This window comes from Vanessa tameamea, chromosome 14, assembly GCF_037043105.1.
Source record: "Vanessa tameamea isolate UH-Manoa-2023 chromosome 14, ilVanTame1 primary haplotype, whole genome shotgun sequence".
NCBI lineage: Eukaryota > Metazoa > Arthropoda > Insecta > Lepidoptera > Nymphalidae > Vanessa > Vanessa tameamea.
In genome coordinates this window covers 11,108,916-11,132,118 of record NC_087322.1, presented here as the reverse complement: position 1 = coordinate 11,132,118, position 23,203 = coordinate 11,108,916, and the positions used below count along the sequence as shown (strand labels likewise).

Sequence of the window (23,203 nt, the reverse complement as noted above, 5' to 3'; positions counted from 1 at the left end):
ATATATATATATATATATATATATATATATATATATATGTATACTCTATTCCAACCAAGAGGAGAAAAGCCAAATAAACAACATTTGACAGCAAATTGACGCGACATCATTGGTCGAGAGCATCATTTATCTATGATATTCACTTTGGTTTCGTAAATAATTTAGCGTTTTGAACGACATCGAAACTTATCGGAATTTTGGAAGTAACATTAAAGTGGATGTAAGTAGTTAAGTGTAATAGTGTAAACTCATAGTGACGCACAACATAGCTGAGTTATTTGCAAATCGCGATGAAATGCGTAAATATAAGGTTTGTTTATCTTTATTCCTACTTCGGCTGGAATGGGCTATATGTCTCAACCGATGCATACATCATAGACATTGAAAACGACAATAATATAGTATTATTGTCACATCCATATAATATATTACTTATAAATATATATATTAATGCAGTTTCAATTTAAAGTACTTTTATTGATGTTTTATTACCATAATGTCAAAATGAATTTAATTGTAAAACAATTTAAAGAAATTTTTAAATATTGATCTTGCTAGTTGATATTTAAATATAAATGTACTATTAGTAATAAATTGTACCCTATGTGATGGAAATAAGGTCAATTTCGTTGATTTTTACATTGTCCATTGCATGAAATTTTATTTACATATTTAGAATAATAAAAATTGTTTATTATACGAGAATAGCACTTGCTTGTAGTTCATAGAATTGTTAAGTTTTGTATAGATCCTAATATTTTTGAAATTTATTTATGAATATGTGATAGAAGACTTTGATCTCTACAAATTCTAATTATTTCACTAAAATATAATTTTGAGCGACTTTGTGTTGTATCAAAGTTGAAAATGTTTTATGCGGTGATTGGTCGAAGCTAGAGTTTCCGAGTACTGCGTAATCGGTATTACATATGTTTTTAACACTTCATGTTTTAATGCAACTGTACCTAATGCGCAGTTTATTGTTTAATAAAAAACGTAGGGTAATTAATAAAAAAATATTTTAGTGTAATTCTGATACTCAAGTAAAGACTCATTTGTTAATTTGTATCACAGCTTTTAACGAAAATGTTAGAATTGATTCTGTATTAAATAGAATAATGAGACTTTGCTCATTCACGGTTAAGATTAATATTAAATGTCCAGCTTAAAGTTTAAACTTATGTTTGTGAACTTCGTTTACGAGTTGACCAATGATAGATTAGCATTAGTGCTATTAATTGTTATAGTGTGTGCTTCTTAACGTTTTCTATAAGCCAAGACAAAAATCTGGGACTCAGGATTTGTCTGTAACTAAATGTTAATGTTGTCTGATTTTAAAAATAGTGTGAATGAAAAATAAAAAAATCTTTAATTACAAAATGCATTTTATTTGTCAAATCTTATCATCGTTAGCCACTTGTTTCTATTTCTATGTATTATTTACAAACTTCATTAATATATCATTTATTTGAAACAATATGGGTCAGTCCCGCTGCTTCTTTTAATGAGTCATCACATCCATGTTATATAAATGTATGTGTAATGAATATCAGTTTAATAGGAGACAAAGTGAAAGGAGACAAGTTCTTTCTCCACCCTTGCCTTAAGCTGTTCTTCAGGTAATATTCGTTAGTATCACACTTAAATCTATCTTTTCCCATCATCTACCTCTATGGACAGCACAAAAGTAGGTAAACTTTGTAATACTCAAACGCCTTGACTTCCAATGTTTTGTTGACGCTACTATCAGCAGCTCACTTCTGAATGACTTGTTTCTCAATCTTGTCCTGCTGCTCCTGCGACTGCAGCTGCTGCAGCGTGAGCAGCGAAACGCCGAGCTGATCCTCGCGAGTGAAAGGCTGTGCCATCTGCCGCAGCCAGCGTTTGCTTATCTGTGGACGGAAAGGGATGAAAGGTTTATTTACAAGGGTTTTGATAGGATTATCAAGTTTATGTGTTTATATGTACTCATAGTCACCGCACTTCCTAATGACACCATATGTAAATAGCGATGGAATCCGATATATGTGAAAGGCTTAAGTTTACGGGTGTTTAAAATCTTTGTAAACATGACCGCTGCAAACGAACTAGCGATTAGCTGTCAAGTATTCTCAAGTTTGTTTATTTTTCATTTGAGAGTACGGTGACTACAAGTCGTATTCATGTACGTCTGCACGTGGGCGTGCACGCGTGTACCTGGACGGCCTCCTCAGTGCTCAGATTGCAGAGCGAGTCCCGCAGATGTTCCTGTATCCAGCGCGGCAGCTTGCTGCGCTTATCGGCGCGGCTGAAGCGCTTGTCCGCGAAAATCATTATACCGTAGTCGGTCTTCCCCCTGCGGACACAGTAAGCTGCCGGTTGGACGACGGTTTACAGCAGGCGGGCGGGGGGAGGGAGGGGGGGGAGGTGACTCACCGCAGCACGCGGCCCACGCACTGCGCGGCGTGGCGCATGGCGTCGAAGGTGAGGAAGTCGTTCTCGCGGATCTGGAACTGGTCGCGCAGGTAGTCGAGGCGCGCCTTGAGGATGCGGCTCTGCGTGAACACGTAGGGGATGCCGAACATGAGCACGGCGCGGCCGAGGTGGTGGTCGAAGTCCACGCCCTCCGACACCTTCCCGCGCGCCACCGACAGCAGCACGCCGCCGCGCCCCGACTCGCACGCCTGCCGAGCGCGGGGCCGTTAACTCCGGGACGCCCGGCGGGTCAAGCACACAGACTACATACATAACACGCAGTGCTACCTTGATGTAATTGATCAACGCAAAACTTGTCTCTGCCGAGTCTTGCGTCTCTATGAACAGCAGCTTGTGTCGCTGCAGACTCGCCACCACTCCTGGAATGGATATATTATATTTAAAATATCTAATAACTGAAATATAAAATAAATATAATTATACAGTATTTATTTGTAAAACACCTGTAACTTTGCAGGACTACGCTACTGACATCATTAACAAAAACATTTGTCACGGAGACACTATTCGCAACGGATAAGATTTTAATTTTTTTGTTATACTCTCTAAGACTTTTTAAATCTATTTTTAGTAGTGAGAAGCTACGTCCCGTTTCCTGTGCGTTATGATCGATAATAATGAATCGGATTACCTAAGCTCAATCTAATTTATCTAATCAGTTAAAAAAAGTAGTACTCGTCCCTGGACTATCTCTAATGAATATGAATAGACTACTAAAAATATATACGGGAGCAGAGCCTTATTGTCAGAAAAACAAATTTTGTTTAACATTCCAAAAATCTCATTAGTTCGAGCTCGTAACAGGGCGTGCGCGGGCTCGCGTGCCGCTCTCGAGCTCGGCCGCACTCACCCTGATCGTACCAAGCTCCCACCACGCTCTCCAGGTACATGTAGGACGTGAAGAAGCACACGACGCCGTCCGGCACACACGACGAAATCTGCAAAAACACCAACACAATCTATATGTGGGAGATAATATTTTTAATCAAGTTCCGGTCTTATACCACGGTTGCGTATTTGACTTAAACGACAAGTCTTTATAAAAGGCGCGACAATCGTCTGTTGACTAACTTCTGATCAGAAGACTCAGAAGTGCTTGTTGAACATGGCACTATCGGAATTGTTTATTTGGTAATAGCTAAGTGAGCGGATTTTTTTTTTTTTTGTAATATACTTTGATTACTTATAAATTGGTTTTACTATTTATTTTGCCTTCCTTTCTGTCACATATATATTTTATAAATAAACTTTTTTTTCATCGTCTAGTAGGCATTTACTCTCGTATTAATTATAATTAGTCTTGCCGGCAACTATTGCAACAAGAGTGATTAATAATTGCATAAACTAGTGATGTGCTCGTACCTCGACCAGTAGCTGACCGTAGTTTCTTATAACGGCAACGTCCTCTCTCGATTCGTATTTGGACGATATGGCCACCTGATCGCTGCCTTTTGACACAATCTGTAAAATTACATAAATGTAAAAAATATTACACAGAATGAATCTTGCCAATAGTACGAATGTCCAGTGACAGCGAGATATAATTTAAAAAATATAATAAATATGTATTAAAAAGTTTGACAGGGAATTGACGAATTCAAAATCCATAAATATGTTCACTAAAGGAAGCCTTGCACATATTTATGTTCACACTGGATAAAAGCATTTGCGCGTTTCGCGTATGAAGACAGAATCATTTCATCTTTAATTAAAATATGAATTTACTCATGAAAAAAGAAAAACAACTATTAATTACTATTATTATTGTAAATTAACGTCAACTCACCATGGGCAGTATACAAGGCCGTGCCAAGGTCATGGTGAAGGAGCTCATGATGACCGGGTTAAAGTCCAGGATCTTGGGATACATGTCCAGTGGAGACAATGTACCTTAAATACGTTAAGTAACTATTATTATTCGTTGTTTTATTGGTATTAATAAATAGGAACCACCTCTTTAACCTTAACGCAATTTAGGATCCTGATTAAACAAGTGGCAAAGGCTGTCAATAAAGGTACTGTAAAGTTCTCCATGTTTGATAATAATTATTAATACTTCTGCATTTTGTGTATGGTAAGCATTCGCAATACTGATATGGCGTACTCGTGCTCATAACGTTATCACCAATAAAATGTCCGCTACTCAATCCAAATATTCACCGGAAGTGATGATGACGGACTGGAACCTCGCGAACACTGGTCTCATCGCTATCGACGAATCCATGCATCTGAAACATCGCACACGTGTAAGCGCAGACGAAGAGCCTACGGTCGCGGGCAGCGGCGCGGAGGGGGCGGTACTGACGAGAAGTGCAGCACGGGGTTGGACAGCGTGTGGCGGTCGTCGTAGGGCTCCACGATGACGACGAAGCCCCGCGTGTAGGTGGCGGCCAGCGTGGCCAGGTGCGCCACGAGCGTGAGCGCGCCGAAGGCGGCGGGGTCGGCGACCTGCAGCGTGCGCAGCAGCGCCTGCAGCCGCGCGGCGCAGAAGCGCAGCGGCTTGCGCTCCAGGCACACGCGCGCCGACAGGTCCTTGAGCAGCCCGGCCGGGGACTCCTGCACCACGTGCTGCGTGCGCAGCCGCATCTTCAGGTACTCGATGAAGCGCTTCAGGAAGCCCAGGAAGTGCTCCGCGTTGCGGATGTTGCCCGGGACCACCTCTGCCGGGGGAAGTCGGGTGCGTACGTTACATTGATAGGGGCCACTACTAAAGATACCGATTTATGGCAAAAGCGTGCTTAGCACTGACTATATATGGCACTGATATGGCACTGACCGTCGAGCACCTCGTCCGGTAGGATGGGGTTGGCGAGTATGAGGTCGGTGTCCCTGGCCACGGCCGCTTCCCGCAGCCCCTCCACCATCTGCTCGTACTCCGCCGTCAGACGAGACGCGTCCTCTTGTTTTAGTCTATAGAGGGTTTAGATTAAAATATTCATAAATGTATTCCTGATTGACACGCAATGTACGACATTCTCAGATAAAATGACAGAATTAAAAATATGTTATAAGCTGGAATTGGGATTTAAACTCGGGCTGCAGGCTCATGAGCTGCACGTGTGCAGGATGAATTCATATAGCAGAACATCTTATGGCTCAGACTTTTTCATGATTTTCCTTTACCGCGTGCACAAGACAAATTTTATTACTGGTAGAGTCGGCATAGTAACCATTAAGTTTTGAATTAACTCATATATTTGATGTTCGTGCCCCCATACATTAAGGCAAAATGGGTCTTTTAAATATTTGGACTTTGGTTTTATAACAATTATGGATCACTTTAGATAAATTTATTTTGCTAACTGTACGTGTTATAGATCTCTTACACTCATAAGGGCGCGCCCTGCCCGCTAAATTATCAGGGTGTATTCGTTGAGTGGTGCTCGTGTGACTAACGTAACAATAGAATAGCAAGAAGAAAACTTAAAATATACATTATAATAAATACGCGAAGTAAGCACATACTCAGCCACAGCCTTTTCCAACGTTTGTAACGCTTGTGTACTCTTGTCTATGGTCCGTCTCGTGATCTTCACACTGAGCGAATCTATACAAACGTTGTCAATATTGTGAGCCTCGTCAAACACCACGACTGCTTCCTTATTCAATTCTTTCGACACTACTTCTGCTATTTTCGGATCGAGGAGGTAATGATATGAATATACCACAATTTCTGCATGTATTATCTGTGGAAAATACAAAAATAAAATTGAAGTACATCTAATTAATTGTTTTTTTGCACAAAAAACAAATAGTAGGGGTGAAAGTGACAATGGTAGTGGTGACCCGTGTTTACGCAGCAAACGTACGAGAAAGGAGGTAGTCCGATATGGACACTTCTAATGCCGTCAACATCTGCCCGCAAACGTCAGTCTCGTGAACAAGACATTCGTAGATAATGTCGAAATATCGAGCTCCACGCAACAAAAATAAAAAACATGGTAAATATTCCTTTTGAAATACTGGTAGTAATCATCTAATTAATGTTTAAGTATATGCCATAAATAATGTTGTATCAAATAATATAATATGTGTATATAATTTCTTGACTTAATAAATTATCTGGTAAAACTTAAAATTTCAATTATGATAATACGTACATAGTCGGCTTTAACGACCAGCGACCGACTAGTCGGAACACCTTTAATCATTATTAAAGATGGTCCGACTACTAATCGGCGACTGGTCGGCGACTATTCGACGAAGAGTGCCGACTAACTTCTTTCAATATAAAATGTATATAGGAGGAATTACAATAAATTAATTTTGGTTAAATTATCATTTGGAACTCAACAATCTATCGAGATTTTTTTTAAATTATTAAATTTCAATTCTCTCAAGCAGTTTAGCTTTATTTTAATTATCTTAAGCTCTTTCTTTTTTTACATAAAAACACCGCTGTAAACTGCCATTTTGCACAGAGCAAAGCAAAAATCAGCCGTGATCGGTTTGGCCAATTAGTTGGCCGACTAGTCGGCCAAAGTTATAATCGGCACATCTCTAATCATTATCTTTATTAATAAATTGCATACATGCGAAGCTGGGCTGTGTCGCTAGTACATATTATGAATAGAGAAAAGTTTATGAAAAACACTCACAGCAAATCTGGAAAGGAAATATGGACACCAATTTCTATCTGCCCCATATTGTTTAAGATCATCCATTGTGTACACACCATAGGGCAACATTGACTCCTTGCCTTCTCGATTGAACCCTTCATAGAACTGACCTGTGGGTGTTATTTACATAGATATTATGTATTATTTGTATTTTACCAACAAAAAAAAACATGCCCATGCAGCCTCATGAATATAAATCTCTTCCTATATAGAGAATAAACTTCCAGAAGTGGGAATCTCTGATAAATTTTACTGATTTAACATTTTCTAGCAACATTTGTATTAAAGAACTTTTTAAAAATTAGTTGTTTGAAGATTTTAACACTATTTATAATTTCATGTACGTACATTTCTTTATTTTCTTTTTTTATTTATTCAAAGAATAGCATGAAGCAGCAGCAGCAGTTTTATTTAAAGTAGCATGTCCAATTTAATGAGTTACAAAAATATTTACTAAACTATTTACCCGTTTAATAAAGATTAAAACTTGTGCTAGGACTGGTTACGAAAATAGTCCAAGGGGTCATGATAGAATTTTTTACATCACTAAGTGGCCTATATAACATTTACTATTGACCCAAGTTGAGTAAGTGTAACACTTGTACATTGAATAAAGATTCTTGACCTTGACTTTTATGTACTTACAAATAGGAATAGAGTCATCCATCTCATGTCTCTCGCGGATATAGCTCGCAGTCAGAGAATGACATTTACCATCCACCAATTTTCCCTCTCTCTCCCGAGAGACCTTAGATTGGAAAAAACATTCTTGTAACCATATATCATAACAATTATAAAAAATATGAAATACATTGACAATCTTATTTGGATTAATTATTTTATGAGTTTATTTTTTATTAATAAAATAATTAATCCTATTTTATTAACAATTCAAAACTTATGTCTCAAGCTCTAAACTACAAAGCTATACTCATAAATTAGGCTGGACATATTTTTGAAATGTCGTAAACATGTGAATGGCTCTTATTCTTTAGGTGAAACATTTGATTGTATGCATTTTCTAAAATAAGCAAAAGCAATTAATTACTGGAAATATAATTCATCTACTGAATTATAAATTTGATAAGTTATACTTACATCTGGATGTATGCAGAGATTTTTTCTTGAACTCAAAACAAGTCCAGTGATATTGGGTGTCTCTCCTTGACATTTTTCATAGTATTTTATGAGATTTTTTAATTCCTCTAAAACTTTTTCTATTTCAGGGACGGTACGAGAGCAATAGATTAGTTTTCTGAAAGCACAAGTTACACCTATATTATGATGGCAGTGACAGAAATAAAACTATATGTTTATTTGTTTTTTTTTTTAAAGATATAGTAATAATTATGTAAAATTTATTTAGTAATATATATTTAACTGTTGTTCCTAATGGATTTGCTCATCTTTCCTTGGAGTCCAAGCTTGCTTTATACTAAATGTCATAAAATTTATTCAGTAGTTTGGTGGTCGAGGTGTAACAGACGGACAGACAGACAGAGTTACTTTCATACTTATAATATTAGTAAAAATTTTTTGCCAATAAAACATGTGTTGTAATGGAGAATTCATAATATAAATTAAAAAATTACCTTTAAAATTTAATTCTTAAAAAAAAACCAATCAGTTTAAATTAAACATAATTAAACATTGTAATATATATAACTAACCTGACATGATGTGGATTGTGTATCATATAAGCAACAATTAGTGATAAAAGTGATATAGTTTTTCCAGTTCCCGAAGGCATCTCCAATAGTCCATGACCCTGCCAACAAATTTAAATACACTACAGTTACAGTTTAGAATGTTAACAATTGTTTTTTTTATTTATAGTGCACATTATTAAGTACTCTGTTAAAATTCTTAAAAAACTACTTAATGTTATAATATATATATATCTTCTTATATATAAAAATAAGTGGCATTTTTCGTTGTCACTTTATAACTCAAGAACGGGCTCATCTATCCAAACCAAATATTCAGGGTATGTTCGGACTATTTAGTAGATGATTTATGTGAAGTTTGCACAAAATCGGTCGAGTGGTTCTTCATTTATCACATTTTTTGTAACAAATGATTTCAATAAATGGCAGGTCATTTTGTTAATGGAGTTTTTTTAGACGGGGAATTGTCTGTCCAATTAAAAGTAAGTATCAATTAAAAATGAGTACACTTATCCACCAGTTTCAATAGGTAATACGTCTTAATTCAATTTATTATTTCCAAATAACCCATGGCTTAGCATTAAATACTGGCATGTAACACAATTTCTTATTTTAAAAATGATTGAACTGTCATTAGAAATAATACAAAAATCAGTTAGAACATCGATTAATTTCTTAAAAAAATATATTACTTAATTGCTAGCTATTTAAAAACGAAAATCATATAAATATTTATGTAAGTAAAAGTAGCATGTACTTTCAATTTTTAAATTTTATACAGTTTTTTAGTGCGCTGTCGGTGTTTCATGTAGTTAGCAGTTGTTATTTGAATTAAATTGTCAAACGCATTTACACAAACGGTAAGTTTTGAACTGTTGAAGTGATTACATGTATCTGTGTTTCTTAATTTGAAAAAAAACATATTTCTGTGTATTTTATTATTTTGTAATGGATTATTTTATTGACATTTTTTATACATTGACAACGAATGCAGTTATATAGGTACAGGGTGAAATTTTGTTGGTTGTTTTCCCGCAAAGAATTGATTTAGTAGTCAATACCTACTCCTTTTGTATTTTTATTTTTACGCGAAACTGAATCGAAATCTTGCGGGAATATAACCACCAATATTTCATCCCGTATATTTCCAGACACACATGTATAAATACTAATACACCATTATTAATGTAGCAATTAGTTTTCAATTTCATTTTTTCTTTTGTATATGAAGGATGAAGGATCAATGCCACGAGCCAGACGAGCAAATAGAGCGATCACGAATACGTCGTGCTACTTTGACTGAAACGATTTCTGCTGCGTTTAATTACAACAGTCAGATTGATTATAGTATATACATATGGATACATTGGAATGATGGACGTAATATGTCAACATTGTGATGCGGCAAAATTTTCAGGTGAAATGCCCGGCATGTGTTGTGCTCATGGCAAAATTAGATTGCTAGCATTAGAAATTCCACCCGAACCATTATATTCATTAATATTTGGGACATCTCAAACATCGAAGCATTTTTTGAGTCATATTCAACAATACAATTCGGCATTTCAAATGACTTCTTTTGCTCTCGATCATATACCATCTGATAATCACAAAATCGTAATAAGGACTGATAAAACACCTTTTGGAGAGCATACCAGGCGATTCAATGCACCGACAATTTATGAGGTTGCAATTGTAATTGTTGGTAAAAGAAAAAGAAAAAATAAAAAAATCTTAAATCTGAAAGTTGGTTCTTTAATTATATTATTGCATAATATTAATCCACCAAAACTGTATAATAGCACCAGATTGACAGTGAAAAAGTTATTGCCAAATTTGATCGAAGCTACAATCTTAACTGGTAAATCTAAAGGTGAAGTTTGTTTGATACCGCATATCCCTATGATTCAAACTGATATGCCATTTGAGTTCAAACGATTACAATATCCTGTTCTTTTATCATTTGCGATGTTCATCAACAAGGCCCAAGGGCAAACACTTCAAATGTGTGGTGTGAATTTAGAAGAATCATGTTTTTCATGCGGCCAACTTTATGTTACCTGTTCCAGAGTCGGTACCCCCAGCCGTTTGTTTATTCACACTCAAAATGGAAAAAGCAAAAATATTGTTTATCCAAATATTTTAAATTAATTTTTTAAATAGCCTAGCAATTAAGTAAATATATTTTTTTAAGAAATGAATCGATGGTGTAACTCATTTTTATATTATATCACTTCATACGTAGCGAAGCACGTACTAGGCTGCTAGTTTTTTATAAAATTTATGTATTTTGTGTTGTTTCATAAATATAGTTTAGATATGAATATGTAAAACTATGTTTTATTATACACATTCTGTGTAAATACTTAACAGTAAATGTAATTTATATCGCCGGATTTGTTTATTCTGTCAATTTAACTCGTTTTGGCTAAGATTACTCATGTTAATTTTGTAAATAACCTATAAAAAATATTTTCGTTAAGATAATTTAAAATAATATACCTTAGCATCAAGAGCCCTTTTCAATTCCAGCATGTATGCATATTGTTCAGGATAAATATAATCGTAAGGGAAATAAACAAGTAGCCCGTCAACAGTCAACCTGAAATAAAATTTCATTTACCCTTAATAAATAACATATAGTAAAGAATATTTTACAACAACAACAACAACTCTAAAGTGTTATACGCACTTCATTTTATTTCTGTTTAATTAAGAAAAAGATCGGCTATACTAATATTTATATATCACTGAAAGTTTTGTTTAGCCGCAACTAGTGTGACATATGACAAGTTCAAATTCAATTTCAATTCAAACATCAAAGTGTCATACTTTCAAAATTGTTTTAACTCAGAAACTGAATTACAATAATAACATAATAGACAATACAAATAAAAAAGAGAATAAAATCCAAAAAAAAAATAGTCTGTCTTCAATATTGTTAGTTGATCAAATCAAAGAGTATACAATCACTACGTGTGAAAATAAAAGAACCTTTATATATTTGAAGTCTTTTTGTTAAAATGGGTTGCATCGTTATATATTTTTGCAGAAACCAAACGCTACGGAGATCTTTAATCTTCCATTTGTTAATTTAAAGAAAAAGTTATAATTGGATAGTTGAATGAAGGGCTATTGACGTATAATTTATAAAGAAATTATAATATTCTTTTATTTTGTCAAATGTTATATATTGTCACTTTATTATGTACAATTCTTTAAGTTAATTAAAGCCAAGTTCTCTTATGGCTTTGTTATTTATGTATCAACTATTTAGCACGGTCGCAATAACGATGGAACATGGACTGCCGATATTACCCTCAGGTGGAAACCAACTGCTAACGTACAAATAACGCTCGACGAGACTGGACATGATGATCTTCTAAATTAAATCATATAAATTGTAGCGTGTACTATACTCCAGGATTATATGTAGTCCAGGGGGGGTCTCAGTACCCTGAGTACCCCCTCTAGGTATTGGAGGCCCGCCGACCGTCAGGGCGTCACGGTAGCATGCGTAAGCGATCCCATGGCGCCCGCCGAAAGACGGAGATGGTACCGCTGGTTTTTTAGTGGGTAAACCCGGCGTACCTGGGCGCACTCGGCATCCAGGGCTCCGGGGAGTCCCACACCCCCCTCACTTTCCATCACGCGGGGGAAGCGCGTAATGAGTTCTTCCAGCGAGAAAAAAAAAAGAAAGGATTATATGTAGTCCGCTGTGTGTGGCATTTACGAATTACAAGTTAATTCTATTAAAACCTAGGCACGACTCGAATCTCCGTCGACATATCCTTTATTAGAGATATATCGAAGAGCTGAGATGTGCGTACAACACCGTTTCAATGGCGCTCTAAGTCCAAATTTGTAAAACTAAGGCTATTCTAATTCTGTTTTCTGTTTTATTATAACTATAAGTTAGTGTCATGTTTACAGAGTCCTTCTGCATACAGCTCTAAAATAGCTTTCTGGCATACTAACAAATATAATAGAACAACAACTAATCAAAGACGAGATTATGCACAGACTATATTACTAACTTTTATATTCTACCATTATACTTTTCCTACAGAACCAGAAGTTATCAATATAGCTTGCTAAATTAGAAGAATGAAGTGGCAGGTTGGTCACGTCTGTTGAAGGACCGGCGGTCGTTGGAGAACGCAGCGTAAGGCATCCAAGGTGGTCCGATGACTTGTATAAGGAGGTAGGACCAAACTGGATTCTGAAGGTAGAACCAGAAGCTTAAAATGGTATGGTGTGTATGGTGCATCTTGGGAGATGTTCATTGATGGATTATGATTGACTGTTGATTCCACTGGACTATGGTTTATTTTATTGTCTTCTCCCGTCTTCCTTCACACAAATTAGCAGCTGAAAAGACAATATGTAATAAAAAATCAATGATAAAATCACAATAAAGACTTAAATAACATTTTCTTGACCTTCGTATCGGAATATACTGTGCCTTGATTAGTATTATTGTAGTTTTATAAATAAAGAATTAATATATTTTTATTTGGAAACGGTTCTTTAATATCTTTAGGTACTTACATTTACAAAATGGGTATAATCACATTATTTAGTATCAATATATAAATAATTCACATGAATATAGTAAAAAAAATAGTTAAATTCATTAATTATAAATAACAACCCATTAATTTGATAGCATATGAGTTTTGTGGAGTATGAAGATTTAGGTAAATACAAGAATAAACTCACAGTACGTAATATAAGCAATTAAGTTTGATATGAGTTTATATTTGTCTTGCGTTAATTTGTTTGTATGACCTTTGTTTATATCCAAGTGCCTTGTAGATAAATATTAATACAGATCGATATATTGTTGTATTATTAAAATCTTATTAAAGCATAAATATTAATCCGAAACATTCATCGGCGCGAGTTAATTAATAACTATTATATTTTTTAAATGTAAAACGCGTTATGACAAAAGTTGCTGTTTTAGGTGCCGGTATTAACGGCTTAAGTTGTGCTGTAAAAATAAAAGAAAAATATCCGTATATAGATGTGAGTATTAGAATTATTAATAATACTTTTGGTTGTAACAATTATTAATACTTTCGTTACGTATTTTGGCTTGATTACACAATTCGTTTTAGTTTTTATTTTTATTTAATAGTATTGTACCAACCATGTTTATAAGAATATTTTACATGAACAAAAATTGTTTTAAAAAGGAACGATTCTTTCTATAGTATAAGAGATTTCTTCCAAAAATCGTAGAGTAGTAGAGAATACTAATAAAACGAGTTTATTGGTCACGATGAAAAAGTTATTTTACATATTTTTCTCATGCGTAAAATTGTCTAGTGCTTTCGAAATAATGAAAACCTTTTTTTAATATACCTTTTTCATAAGTTTTTTCTTCACAGGTAGTAATTATAGCAAATGATTTTACTCCTAATACTACTGGTGACGGTTCGGGAGGTTTATGGTATCCATATCTTTGTGGGAGTACATCACCGCAGCTATTGAGGTCAGTAAAGATTTTAAAGAACGTCAGGTATAGTAGTTTAATTTATTATCGAATAAAAAATGTGTTAAATAGCAAAGTATGAAAATAAGCATAAATATTTATTGTAACAAAAGATAAACTGAACTCATCCAATTGTTATTGCAAAAGTCGCGGGTTCATTTTCGTTAGTATCTCCCAAATCTGTTTGTAGATGTTGTGTATATATTAGGAATATGTCGTATTAGTAAAAAGTAGTGCGATAGTCTATGTCTAAATCTCGATTTGATAGTACGCCAGAACATACATTATACTTTTTAATTTATAGAGTATCTCTAAACGTCCTTTCCTATATAAACAAAATATTTTTTTCTAAATAAATAAAACCTTTCTGTGTATAAGGACATCATTGCTACGTTAATATATATATCCCTGTTCTTATCAGGAGTATCATGTCTATCTACATCGCATGAATATATATTTTTTTTTAACTTAGGCCATTGTAAGTCGACCACCGCCTATAGACCTTGGTACTGTAAGAAATATTAATCATTCCTCATACAAAAGTTCCACCAACTTTGGGAACTATGTTTCCATTGTGCCCGTAAATGCACCATGGCTTACTCACCCTCTAAACCAAAACGAAACACTATTGAGCACTGTTTGGCCATATAATATACGATGAGTGGGTGCTACCTATCCAGGCGTGCTTGCACAAAGCTCTACCAACAAGTAAAATTATTTGTTACCGTTAAAAAGCCGTTTCCTCATTTGTTTCACTCTTGTGCTGCAGACGTAATAATATTCTTATCATAATTTTACTGCTTTTCCTATTTCAAATACGTTAAACATTCTATTGAATGGGTTGAAATTTGTTTTTAACATGCATTTATATATCCAATTTGCAGTAAGTGGGGCGGCGAGACCTACAAATACCTACACAAGCTTTGGCTGAAAGGCGGTTACGATGTGTCTCTTATGCCGATGCTCGAGCTATACAGGCACAAAAGAGAACTGCCTATAGATGAATGGGCATCATCGGTTTTCGGTTACAGAATACTCGATCAACATCAGTTAGATTACTTGAGCGGATTGTACTCTGTTAAATATGTGTGAGTTATAATTAATCTCATATTATTTGATCTAATAGAATTAAATCATAATAATATCATAATATTATTCTGGAGATCAAAATCGGATTTGTTTCAGAGCCGGTCGCACTTTCACGACTCTAGTTGTGTATCCACCGACTATTCTCGCCGAGATGTACCGACGTTTCAAACAAGTGAACGGGTTTGTGATACAATCAAATATCAACTCATTGAGGGATACAAAACTCAGTGACTATAACGTGGTTATCAACTGCATGGGTCTTGGATCAAGAGATGCAGTTCCAGACTATAAAGTGATACCAATCAGAGGACAAATATCACGAGTGAGTTAAGAAAATTTATATCAATTTTTCGTATTGTATATGTATATGACGGAGGATGAGCCTCAGTTTCAAGAAATGGACGTTGATGGGTAATGATGGCGGAACGAAGCACAGTAAACTAATGAACTCGTATATTATTTTAAATCGCTTAATTATAACTTAATTATAATTGGAGCTGCTGCTCGAGAAGTGTCACATTAACATATATAATATGTAACCCGTTAATATTTACAAGATATATTTACACATAATGTAATAATATTATGTTCATATATAAAATTGGTAGCTTTACCTATCAAAGAAAATGCTATATCCACACTAAACATACACAGAAATGTTTTTTTTTTCAGATTGAAGCTCCTTGGATAAATAATACTGTTGTAGACGAAGATACTGGCAACTATATTATACCAAAGTAATATTATAATAAAAATAATTTATTTAAGCCAAAGAGATTTAATATCTATTGATTTATATTATATATATATTAAGATTTTTTTATTATTGTAAGCAGTTTCAAATCAAACACGTTGAAATTAAATTAGAATACCTAACGTAAAATATCATATTTTTCCTTATTCTATTTATCTAGTGATTAACGTAACGAATTTTGGAAAGAAACAATTCTCTTTATTTACTGCCTCTGATCAAATGCAAAAAAAATAATACTATCTTTTTACGCGGATATAAATTCGTACATATTGTAATCTTTTTTTTTTTTTAGTGTATACAACTGTGTCTTGGGCGGGACTCACCAAGAAAATAATTACAACAGAGACATCAATGATAATGACACTGATTTCATTTTGAACGGATGCATGGAATTGATGCCGGGAATTCAAGTTTGTATAGTTAACCTTCTTAAGATTATTCCTTCACGATGAAGAAGTTTATTAGATAGCTATTATAAAGATTAAACTAAGATAAAGAGAAATAGAACATATTTTGATGAGAATTTCATAATTATTAATCTTTTAAAAATTTGGGGTCTTAGCCAGAAATAGGTTTGATTTAAAAAAAATACTCGTTTAATTGTACAGACGCTTATCACTAATGCAATGATAAGAGCAGCTATTATTTGTATGCTTATCGTGATAAGAGTCTTTTCTATTTTCGATACTAGTATTCAATTACACTTTATATTTTGATGTAAATGACGCCATGAATTACAATTATTATATTAATGTTGAATAGACCATTCATCTAATTTGTTTTTACTATTTCGAATGTTCTTCATTATTGGATCAAAATTTTGTATTGATTTTTTCAGAATTTTTATTTTAATCAAAAGAAAATAAACCCTCAAGTTAATATCATTTCTGCGAACTCTATGTGAATGATTAGATCTATAGTAGCAACTGGATTATTATTGGGGTCACTTTTAGTTAGCGTTTAGTTTTTGCAATAAATATATATACATATACTGTATTGTATTCTACTTACTATAAAAGTACAAAACATACATTATTGTATGATCTTGACAATTTTAACAACAGTAGTATTAAAAATTAAAATAATGTAACATTAATTGCACATTATCATTTCAGCACGCAAAACCTATTACTCATTGGGTAGGTTTGCGACCTGGCAGGGAAAAAATTAGACTCGAATCAGAGGAAAAAGATGGGAAATTCTACATTCACAACTATGGACATGGTATGAAAAATAAAATCATTCAGTCTCTTAACTCTTCGTCGTATATTCGTATTCGCTAATGGGTCACCTCTGTCCATAGACATTGGAAAGACTATTTATCGATACCTTACATCACTAATCTGCTATCAACCTTCGGAACTGAGATGTTATGTTCCTTGTAAGTATTGCTGTTTGGAGGTATAGCCTATTCCAATGGAAGTAGGAAAATAGACAAACAAACCTTAGATTAACGTATTTCATGCGATTTGCTAATCACTCAGATATATTGTTCACTACTGAGATTTTATGATTAATATATCTTTATTTATAATACAACACTAATACACTTATTTCCACTTTAATTTACGATAAGTTTCGTCGACGTTCAAAACGCCATTCCTTCGCAAATTCATAGTGAATATCTTTATCTATCTTTCGACCAATGATATCGCGTTAATTTGCTGTCAAATGTTGTTTTTTTGGTTTTTTTCCTGTTATGGTTGGAATAGAGTATAGAATATAATACGACGAGTGAGTGGTACTTACCCAAACGGGCTTGCACCAGGTAAACATAATTTTTGGGGCTGATAACAATAGAATCGAATCGAATTTTCACAAATGTATTCGTCTGTATTTAATTAATACAGAAACCTTTTTTTTCAGGTGGAAGTGGCTTAACTTTATTTTGGGGTTGTGCTTCTGACGTTCTTGAAATATTCGACAATTACATGAACATAATCAAGCAGAAAGAAAAATCCAAGCTCTAAATATATTATTTTATTAACATTTAAAAATATCCGCTATACAAATATATCACTATACAATCGTCAAAATGTAAACATTAAATAAAATTACATATTAGAAACAATAGTTTCATTTGTTTTCGTAGTAATAATATAAAAAGGATTATTTTTTGGTTTATAGCTTGACATTACTTATATTACTTTTTGTGGATCGTGTCATAGATGTCAGTCCTTCTCTGAACTCTAATTGGTATTTGTTTTCGGACCTCTTCTACTAAACTTAAATCTGAAAACAAGATAACTAATTATAATTAAACTACTTAAAAATACTTCTATTTTTCGTATTATGTATCAATAGGATCATCATCCTCATCATCCTCCTGCCCTTATCCCAATTTTACTTGGGGTCGGCGCAGCATGTCCTCTTCTTCCATACTTCTCTGTCGGACGTCATCTCACAAGTAACATTCTTTCTAACCATATCGTCTTTCACACAATCCATCCATCGTTTCGTTGGTCGAATAGGAATAGCAGTTAAATTTTATGCTAATAGGAATAGCATAAAATTTAACTGTAGCCTATGTCATTTCTTGGCGTTCTAACTTGCTTCATATAAAAAATCATCAAATTCGGTTCTTTGGTTGAGCCGTCAAATCGTAACAGAGTTACTTTCGCATTTATAATATTAATATAGAGAGAATAACATAATAGTTTTTGATATATCAGTTATTTAAATGCCAAGGTACAACTACCTCCAAAAATTTCAACCGCTACTCACCGAGGTCGGCGACAAGAGTGTCGGGCCTGTGATCCAGGTGCGCCACGAGGTTGGCCCACGGGTCCACGAGCGCCGAGTGCCCCCAGGCCACGTAGCCGGCGTCGGGGTCTCTCGCGGGGCTCACGAGCGCCACCCACAGCTGCTCGTCGTTGGCCCGCGCGCGCGCCAGCAGCTCCCAGTGCTTGGGGCCCGTCGTCATGTTGAAGGCTCCCGGGTACACGAGCAGCGAGCAACCTGATGTCATGCAATGACTGTAATATGTACGAGATTATTACAAATTTGTTATTTATTAAAAAAATATATAATCATACCTTGCTTGGCCATGAGGTGAGCCATTTCTGGAAAACGCAAATCGTAGCAAATACCGATGCCGATCTTGACGCCTTGGTACTCGAATGTGGTGATTTGGTCACCTGCACTTAGGACTTCAGACTCTTTGAAAGTTATTTTATTTGGAATGTCAATATCAAAGAGATGCATCTAGAAAATAAAAATAAAATTGAGTAAAAATTTGTTATTATTATTCTGTTTAAGTCTTTTCAGAAGGTTCTTTTACCTTTCTATGCTGAGCCAATAGTTTCCCACTACCATCCCACACCGTGCAAGTGTTGTAGAGCTTGTCCCCACATCTCTCCGGGACAGTTCCCCCCACAACACACACGCCTGCCTCGGCTGCAGCTTTGGACAATGCTCTGCATGTAGCACCAGAAGGCACTTCTTCAGCATACTCATCAAAATATTCTGAAAATAATTTGTAGCTTAATCTATCGTATCATATCTTATTGCAAAGTGCTGTGGTGTGTGTGATCATAACAAATATATTGAAATAGTTTAAAAGATCTCTAATGAATTGAAACAAATAAAACCTTGTGATAAAATATTATTATTAATTCAAGTATTATTAACCCCTCTTGTAATTTTTCTGATGAAAAAAGAATTATGTACAGACAGCTCTAATTTATTCTAGTATGCAAATTAAAGTGAGCAAGATAAAAGTGCTATAAAATTATACAGTTCCAAAATTTTTTTAATTTTCATTAGTTTATTTAAAAGTATAGTGGTAGAATATAGACAGTCAATAAGAAAGTGTATTTGAATTAAATAAAATATATTGTTTTTTTTTTTTATTATTGGTTATATAATAATACTAACTTGTCCCGTAAGGAGAATTGAAGCATTCTGGCAGAGCTACCAGTTGTGCACCCTTATCCTTAGCTTTGTGTATCTCACTGACAGCAGATGCAACATTTTTTGCCTTATCTGGGCCCACTGCTAATTGTATTAGAGCTATTTTAAAACCTGAAACAAGAAACATTAAAAAGTAATATTCAAAGCTCTCCTGAAAAATAAATACTTACTAATACAGAGTAACCAGCTATCCAGAACATTCCTCACTTGGTACTTCACTTTTCCTGATTAAGAGTAGTAGTACCAGCGTAGTACCAAATTAATTAATATATTATTATGTCTTTTCACATTAAATTTATCAATAGCTAGTGTATTATTGATGGAATTCTATTGTGCCTTACTCTAGCCTAACACTAAGATAAGTTAAGTGAAGATGATGATGTCATCCTTAACAGAAATCAGCCACGGGAGACATTATAGTGCTTGTTTGTGCATTAATTGAAACATTAACATTATTGAACTTAAAAACAGTTTATTTTCCTCAGCCTATATTTTAAGCAGATGGTATATATGTATATAATCCTTTCGCACACTAGGCAAGTTGTCTTGGGTCACTGGATGTTTAGTTACAAGTTGTCTTGGGTCACTGGATGTTTAGTTACAATGTTTATTTTTCGTTAATAAATTTATTTTTCATATTTTATTTATTTATTATTTACCATTAAGTATGGAAAGTTGATGATAAATAATTATATACTATATACAACTGTCTCCAAATCCAAATAAGCCAGCTAAGAATGACAGATATGCGATTAATATTATTTATAACTACTAATGGTAGAAATTTTTCTTTAATCATTATTGCAAATTTTGGGAAAACACATGAATATGTAGGTATAATATTTCTGCTCTTATTTCTAAATGTTTTTTATTGATAACAATGAATCTTGTCAGAGCTTCATTGTTATCAATAAAAAACAGAGAGAGGAGAAAAGGTAAATGGAATTGTTTTGGCTTTACCAATTTCTGTACTATAAATAGCTGAAATATGTTTGTTTATGTGTTGTAGAAATATAAATAGCTAAAATATGTTTCTTTGTGTGATAAGGGTAATGCCCAGAACTTGCTAGGCTATGACCATTCCTCGCAGAGTCGTTCATAGATAGTTATAACTATAACTTTTATTTAATTTTGTTGAACCTGAATCCTATTTGAAGGTTAATTTAATGTCCAGCAAAGTGGGTGGGTAACAGCTATTAATATATATAATACAAACATTTTTTTTTATATTTTACTTAAAAATAATACAACGTCATACAAGTTGATGTAACTATTGAAACAATATAAGATTAAAATTATATGATATATAAAACCTACTGTTTTACAACTCATCTTTTTTATCAGTATGTGTAATAACAAACAATAATACATATATAAAAATGTGATTAACAATGGGTGCCTATCTCGTGTACTCTACATAAACTGAATTTTTCGAATATAATGATGCAATATATAAATTAAATTATATATTCAAACATTTAGTAAATACCTCAAGCTAAATCAAACATAAGTACTTAATTTTTTGTTCAATAATTCATTGATAAAATTTATATGGTATTGATGCTACGATGATAGTACATATAAATAATAGGGCTATGGGATTATATTAAAAATAATAAGGCTATATTGTAATCAACATTTTAGCTATCAACATTTTTATATAATTTGATGGTGATGATGATGATAATTATCTGAAAGATTATGTAATAATAGATGGTAATAACAGATTGTTAATGGCCCACGGCTCTGCTAAGGCCTCCTTTCCATTTGAGGTTTAGAGCATATTCCACCACACTGCTTCAATGTGGGTTGATGGATATGCATGTAGTAGTTCATCTATCAACACATGTAGGTTTTCTCTGTATGTTTTCCCCTACCACCAAGTAAGAGATATGTATTATTAACAATTAGACAGTTCTAACTATTGAGTCAACTCAGCTCATTTATAATTAAAAAAAGCGATAATGAGGCATTATGTTTATTCTTACTTCTCCAGTGACCACCACATTTTTTTAATATTTTTATATAAAATATATATATTTTGACAAATCAGATATGTATATTTTATTTACGAGTAAGTGGAAAATGATTTATAGTTAATTTAAAAAGCAATCATGTTTTGTTTATATTCTACATGTTAACAATTTCTACAATTATTAATTGCGAATTAGTTTTCTAAAGTAGAATTATTTATAATAATCAATTATATAAATTGAAGCGGTACATTAAGTATGTTATTTTAAGAAAATAATAGCTACGTTTCTCTAAGTAGATTTATTCTTAACAAAAAAAGTTAATTAGTTTATACTGTACCCTTAACATGGATTTCGCGTTTTTTGAAAAATCGTGGATGCACTGCGTCCGTAGCACTCTCACACATTTTTACATATATTAAAATATTATCAGTAATATATGATTTCAATAAAACATATTACCTTTTTTCAACATATTTGAATAGTTGTAGAAAGAAGTAAATTATCACCAATTAATTAAAAAATATATTTATAGCACGAATAATTGCTATTTTGATTATTATTATAAATTATATCTTCTATCCGTGGCTTTAGAAGGTAGTTCGTAAATATAATAATAATTAAAAAACAGATCAAAGTCAAACTGAGAAGTTGAGAACTAAACGCTTGCGTCAGAAAGTGACAATTTATAGGCCAAAGAGTAAAATATCTGTCATAAGCAAGATGAAAACAGCCTCAGTAAAAAAAGGTAAATTACCTAATATCGTTTTGTGGGAATTTTTGAAATAGTAATGTCTATGGTAAATAATAAATGGGGCTGCCATAATATGTTTTCTTTTTCTTTAGCAGCCCTTTAAAAGATTAGGATTATTTCAAATTCGCTTTTAACACTACTCAAACAAATGAATAATGTTATGGTTATTTAAAAATATCTCCAAAAGTTAACTTTGAATTTATAATTTAATTATCTCAATAGATAGTTCTAGTTCATGTACTAGGTCTAAAAACTGAAAAAATACAGGTATGAGTAGTACATTTTTAGGTCTGTTTTGAAGAATGAAGAAGCCGGTGGCATCGAGGCTGCACACAATTGGTCCTTCAATAGATGCTTGTCGTCGATTGGACTCTTACAGTCACTTGTCATTCGGATAGGCTACTGTAATTTGGTTTAGATTGTACTGTGTGCGCGAACTTGCCCCTATTATTGCTGATCT

General features: G+C 33.7%; 3 protein-coding genes across 5 annotated transcripts; 1 reads left to right on the top strand and 2 right to left on the bottom strand.

The window, feature by feature from the left end:
* Positions 1-391: 391 nt before the first annotated feature.
* LOC113402190 (omega-amidase NIT2) lies at positions 392-22,688 on the bottom strand. Of its 3 annotated transcripts, XM_064216855.1 has the most exons (7): positions 22,330-22,636; positions 19,981-20,127; positions 19,385-19,569; positions 19,140-19,308; positions 18,829-19,062; positions 18,206-18,336; positions 392-401 (listed from the first exon to the last, which is right to left on the bottom strand). In XM_064216855.1, the coding sequence occupies exons 1-6, from the start codon at positions 22,394-22,396 to the stop codon at positions 18,248-18,250; spliced, it is 891 nt and encodes a 296-aa protein (XP_064072925.1). In that variant the 5' UTR covers positions 22,397-22,636; the 3' UTR covers positions 392-401; positions 18,206-18,247. The 3 variants fall into 3 exon arrangements, with proteins under 3 accessions (XP_064072925.1, XP_026498158.1, XP_026498157.1); XM_026642373.2 differs by lacking the exon at positions 392-401 and having other exon boundaries at positions 18,070-18,336; positions 22,452-22,688; XM_026642372.2 differs by lacking the exon at positions 392-401 and having other exon boundaries at positions 18,070-18,336.
* On the bottom strand, positions 1,368-11,567 carry Xpd (Xeroderma pigmentosum D). The gene is made up of 17 exons (XM_026642412.2): positions 11,454-11,567; positions 11,264-11,363; positions 8,765-8,862; positions 8,193-8,349; positions 7,740-7,842; positions 7,074-7,204; positions 5,941-6,161; positions 5,252-5,385; positions 4,781-5,135; positions 4,636-4,703; positions 4,262-4,365; positions 3,838-3,936; positions 3,326-3,413; positions 2,743-2,834; positions 2,416-2,663; positions 2,197-2,335; positions 1,368-1,892 (listed from the first exon to the last, which is right to left on the bottom strand). Exons 1-17 carry the CDS (start codon positions 11,456-11,458, stop codon positions 1,755-1,757), a joined length of 2,280 nt encoding a protein of 759 aa, XP_026498197.1. The 5' UTR covers positions 11,459-11,567; the 3' UTR covers positions 1,368-1,754.
* LOC113402189 (D-aspartate oxidase) lies at positions 13,614-18,109 on the top strand. Its single transcript, XM_026642371.2, has 8 exons — positions 13,614-13,792; positions 14,158-14,261; positions 15,146-15,349; positions 15,447-15,672; positions 16,023-16,087; positions 16,397-16,514; positions 17,220-17,328; positions 17,971-18,109. Exons 1-8 carry the CDS (start codon positions 13,709-13,711, stop codon positions 18,072-18,074), a joined length of 1,014 nt encoding a protein of 337 aa, XP_026498156.2. The 5' UTR covers positions 13,614-13,708; the 3' UTR covers positions 18,075-18,109.
* Positions 22,689-23,203: the final 515 nt, after the last annotated feature.

What these genes read in the sequence shown, in the direction of transcription:
- LOC113402190 (XM_064216855.1), bottom strand. Translation starts at nt 22,396, where the DNA reads ATGTGTGAGAGTGCTACGGACGCAGTGCATCCACGATTTTTCAAAAAA. An exon ending in CAATTCTCCTTACGGGACAA is followed by an intron (nt 19,570 to 19,980) that starts GTTAGTATTATT and finishes AATTATTTTCAG; the next exon opens with AATATTTTGATGAGTATGCT. An exon ending in TCACCTCATGGCCAAGCAAG is followed by an intron (nt 19,063 to 19,139) that starts GTATGATTATAT and finishes GCATGACATCAG; the next exon opens with GTTGCTCGCTGCTCGTGTAC.
- Xpd (XM_026642412.2), bottom strand. An exon ending in CACAATCCACATCATGTCAG is followed by an intron (nt 8,350 to 8,764) that starts GTTAGTTATATA and finishes TTGTGCTTTCAG; the next exon opens with AAAACTAATCTATTGCTCTC. An exon ending in ACGGTCAGCTACTGGTCGAG is followed by an intron (nt 3,414 to 3,837) that starts GTACGAGCACAT and finishes GTGTTTTTGCAG; the next exon opens with ATTTCGTCGTGTGTGCCGGA.
- LOC113402189 (XM_026642371.2), top strand. Translation starts at nt 13,709, where the DNA reads ATGACAAAAGTTGCTGTTTTAGGTGCCGGTATTAACGGCTTAAGTTGT. An exon ending in AATTGATGCCGGGAATTCAA is followed by an intron (nt 16,515 to 17,219) that starts GTTTGTATAGTT and finishes TTATCATTTCAG; the next exon opens with CACGCAAAACCTATTACTCA. An exon ending in CATTCACAACTATGGACATG is followed by an intron (nt 17,329 to 17,970) that starts GTATGAAAAATA and finishes CTTTTTTTTCAG; the next exon opens with GTGGAAGTGGCTTAACTTTA.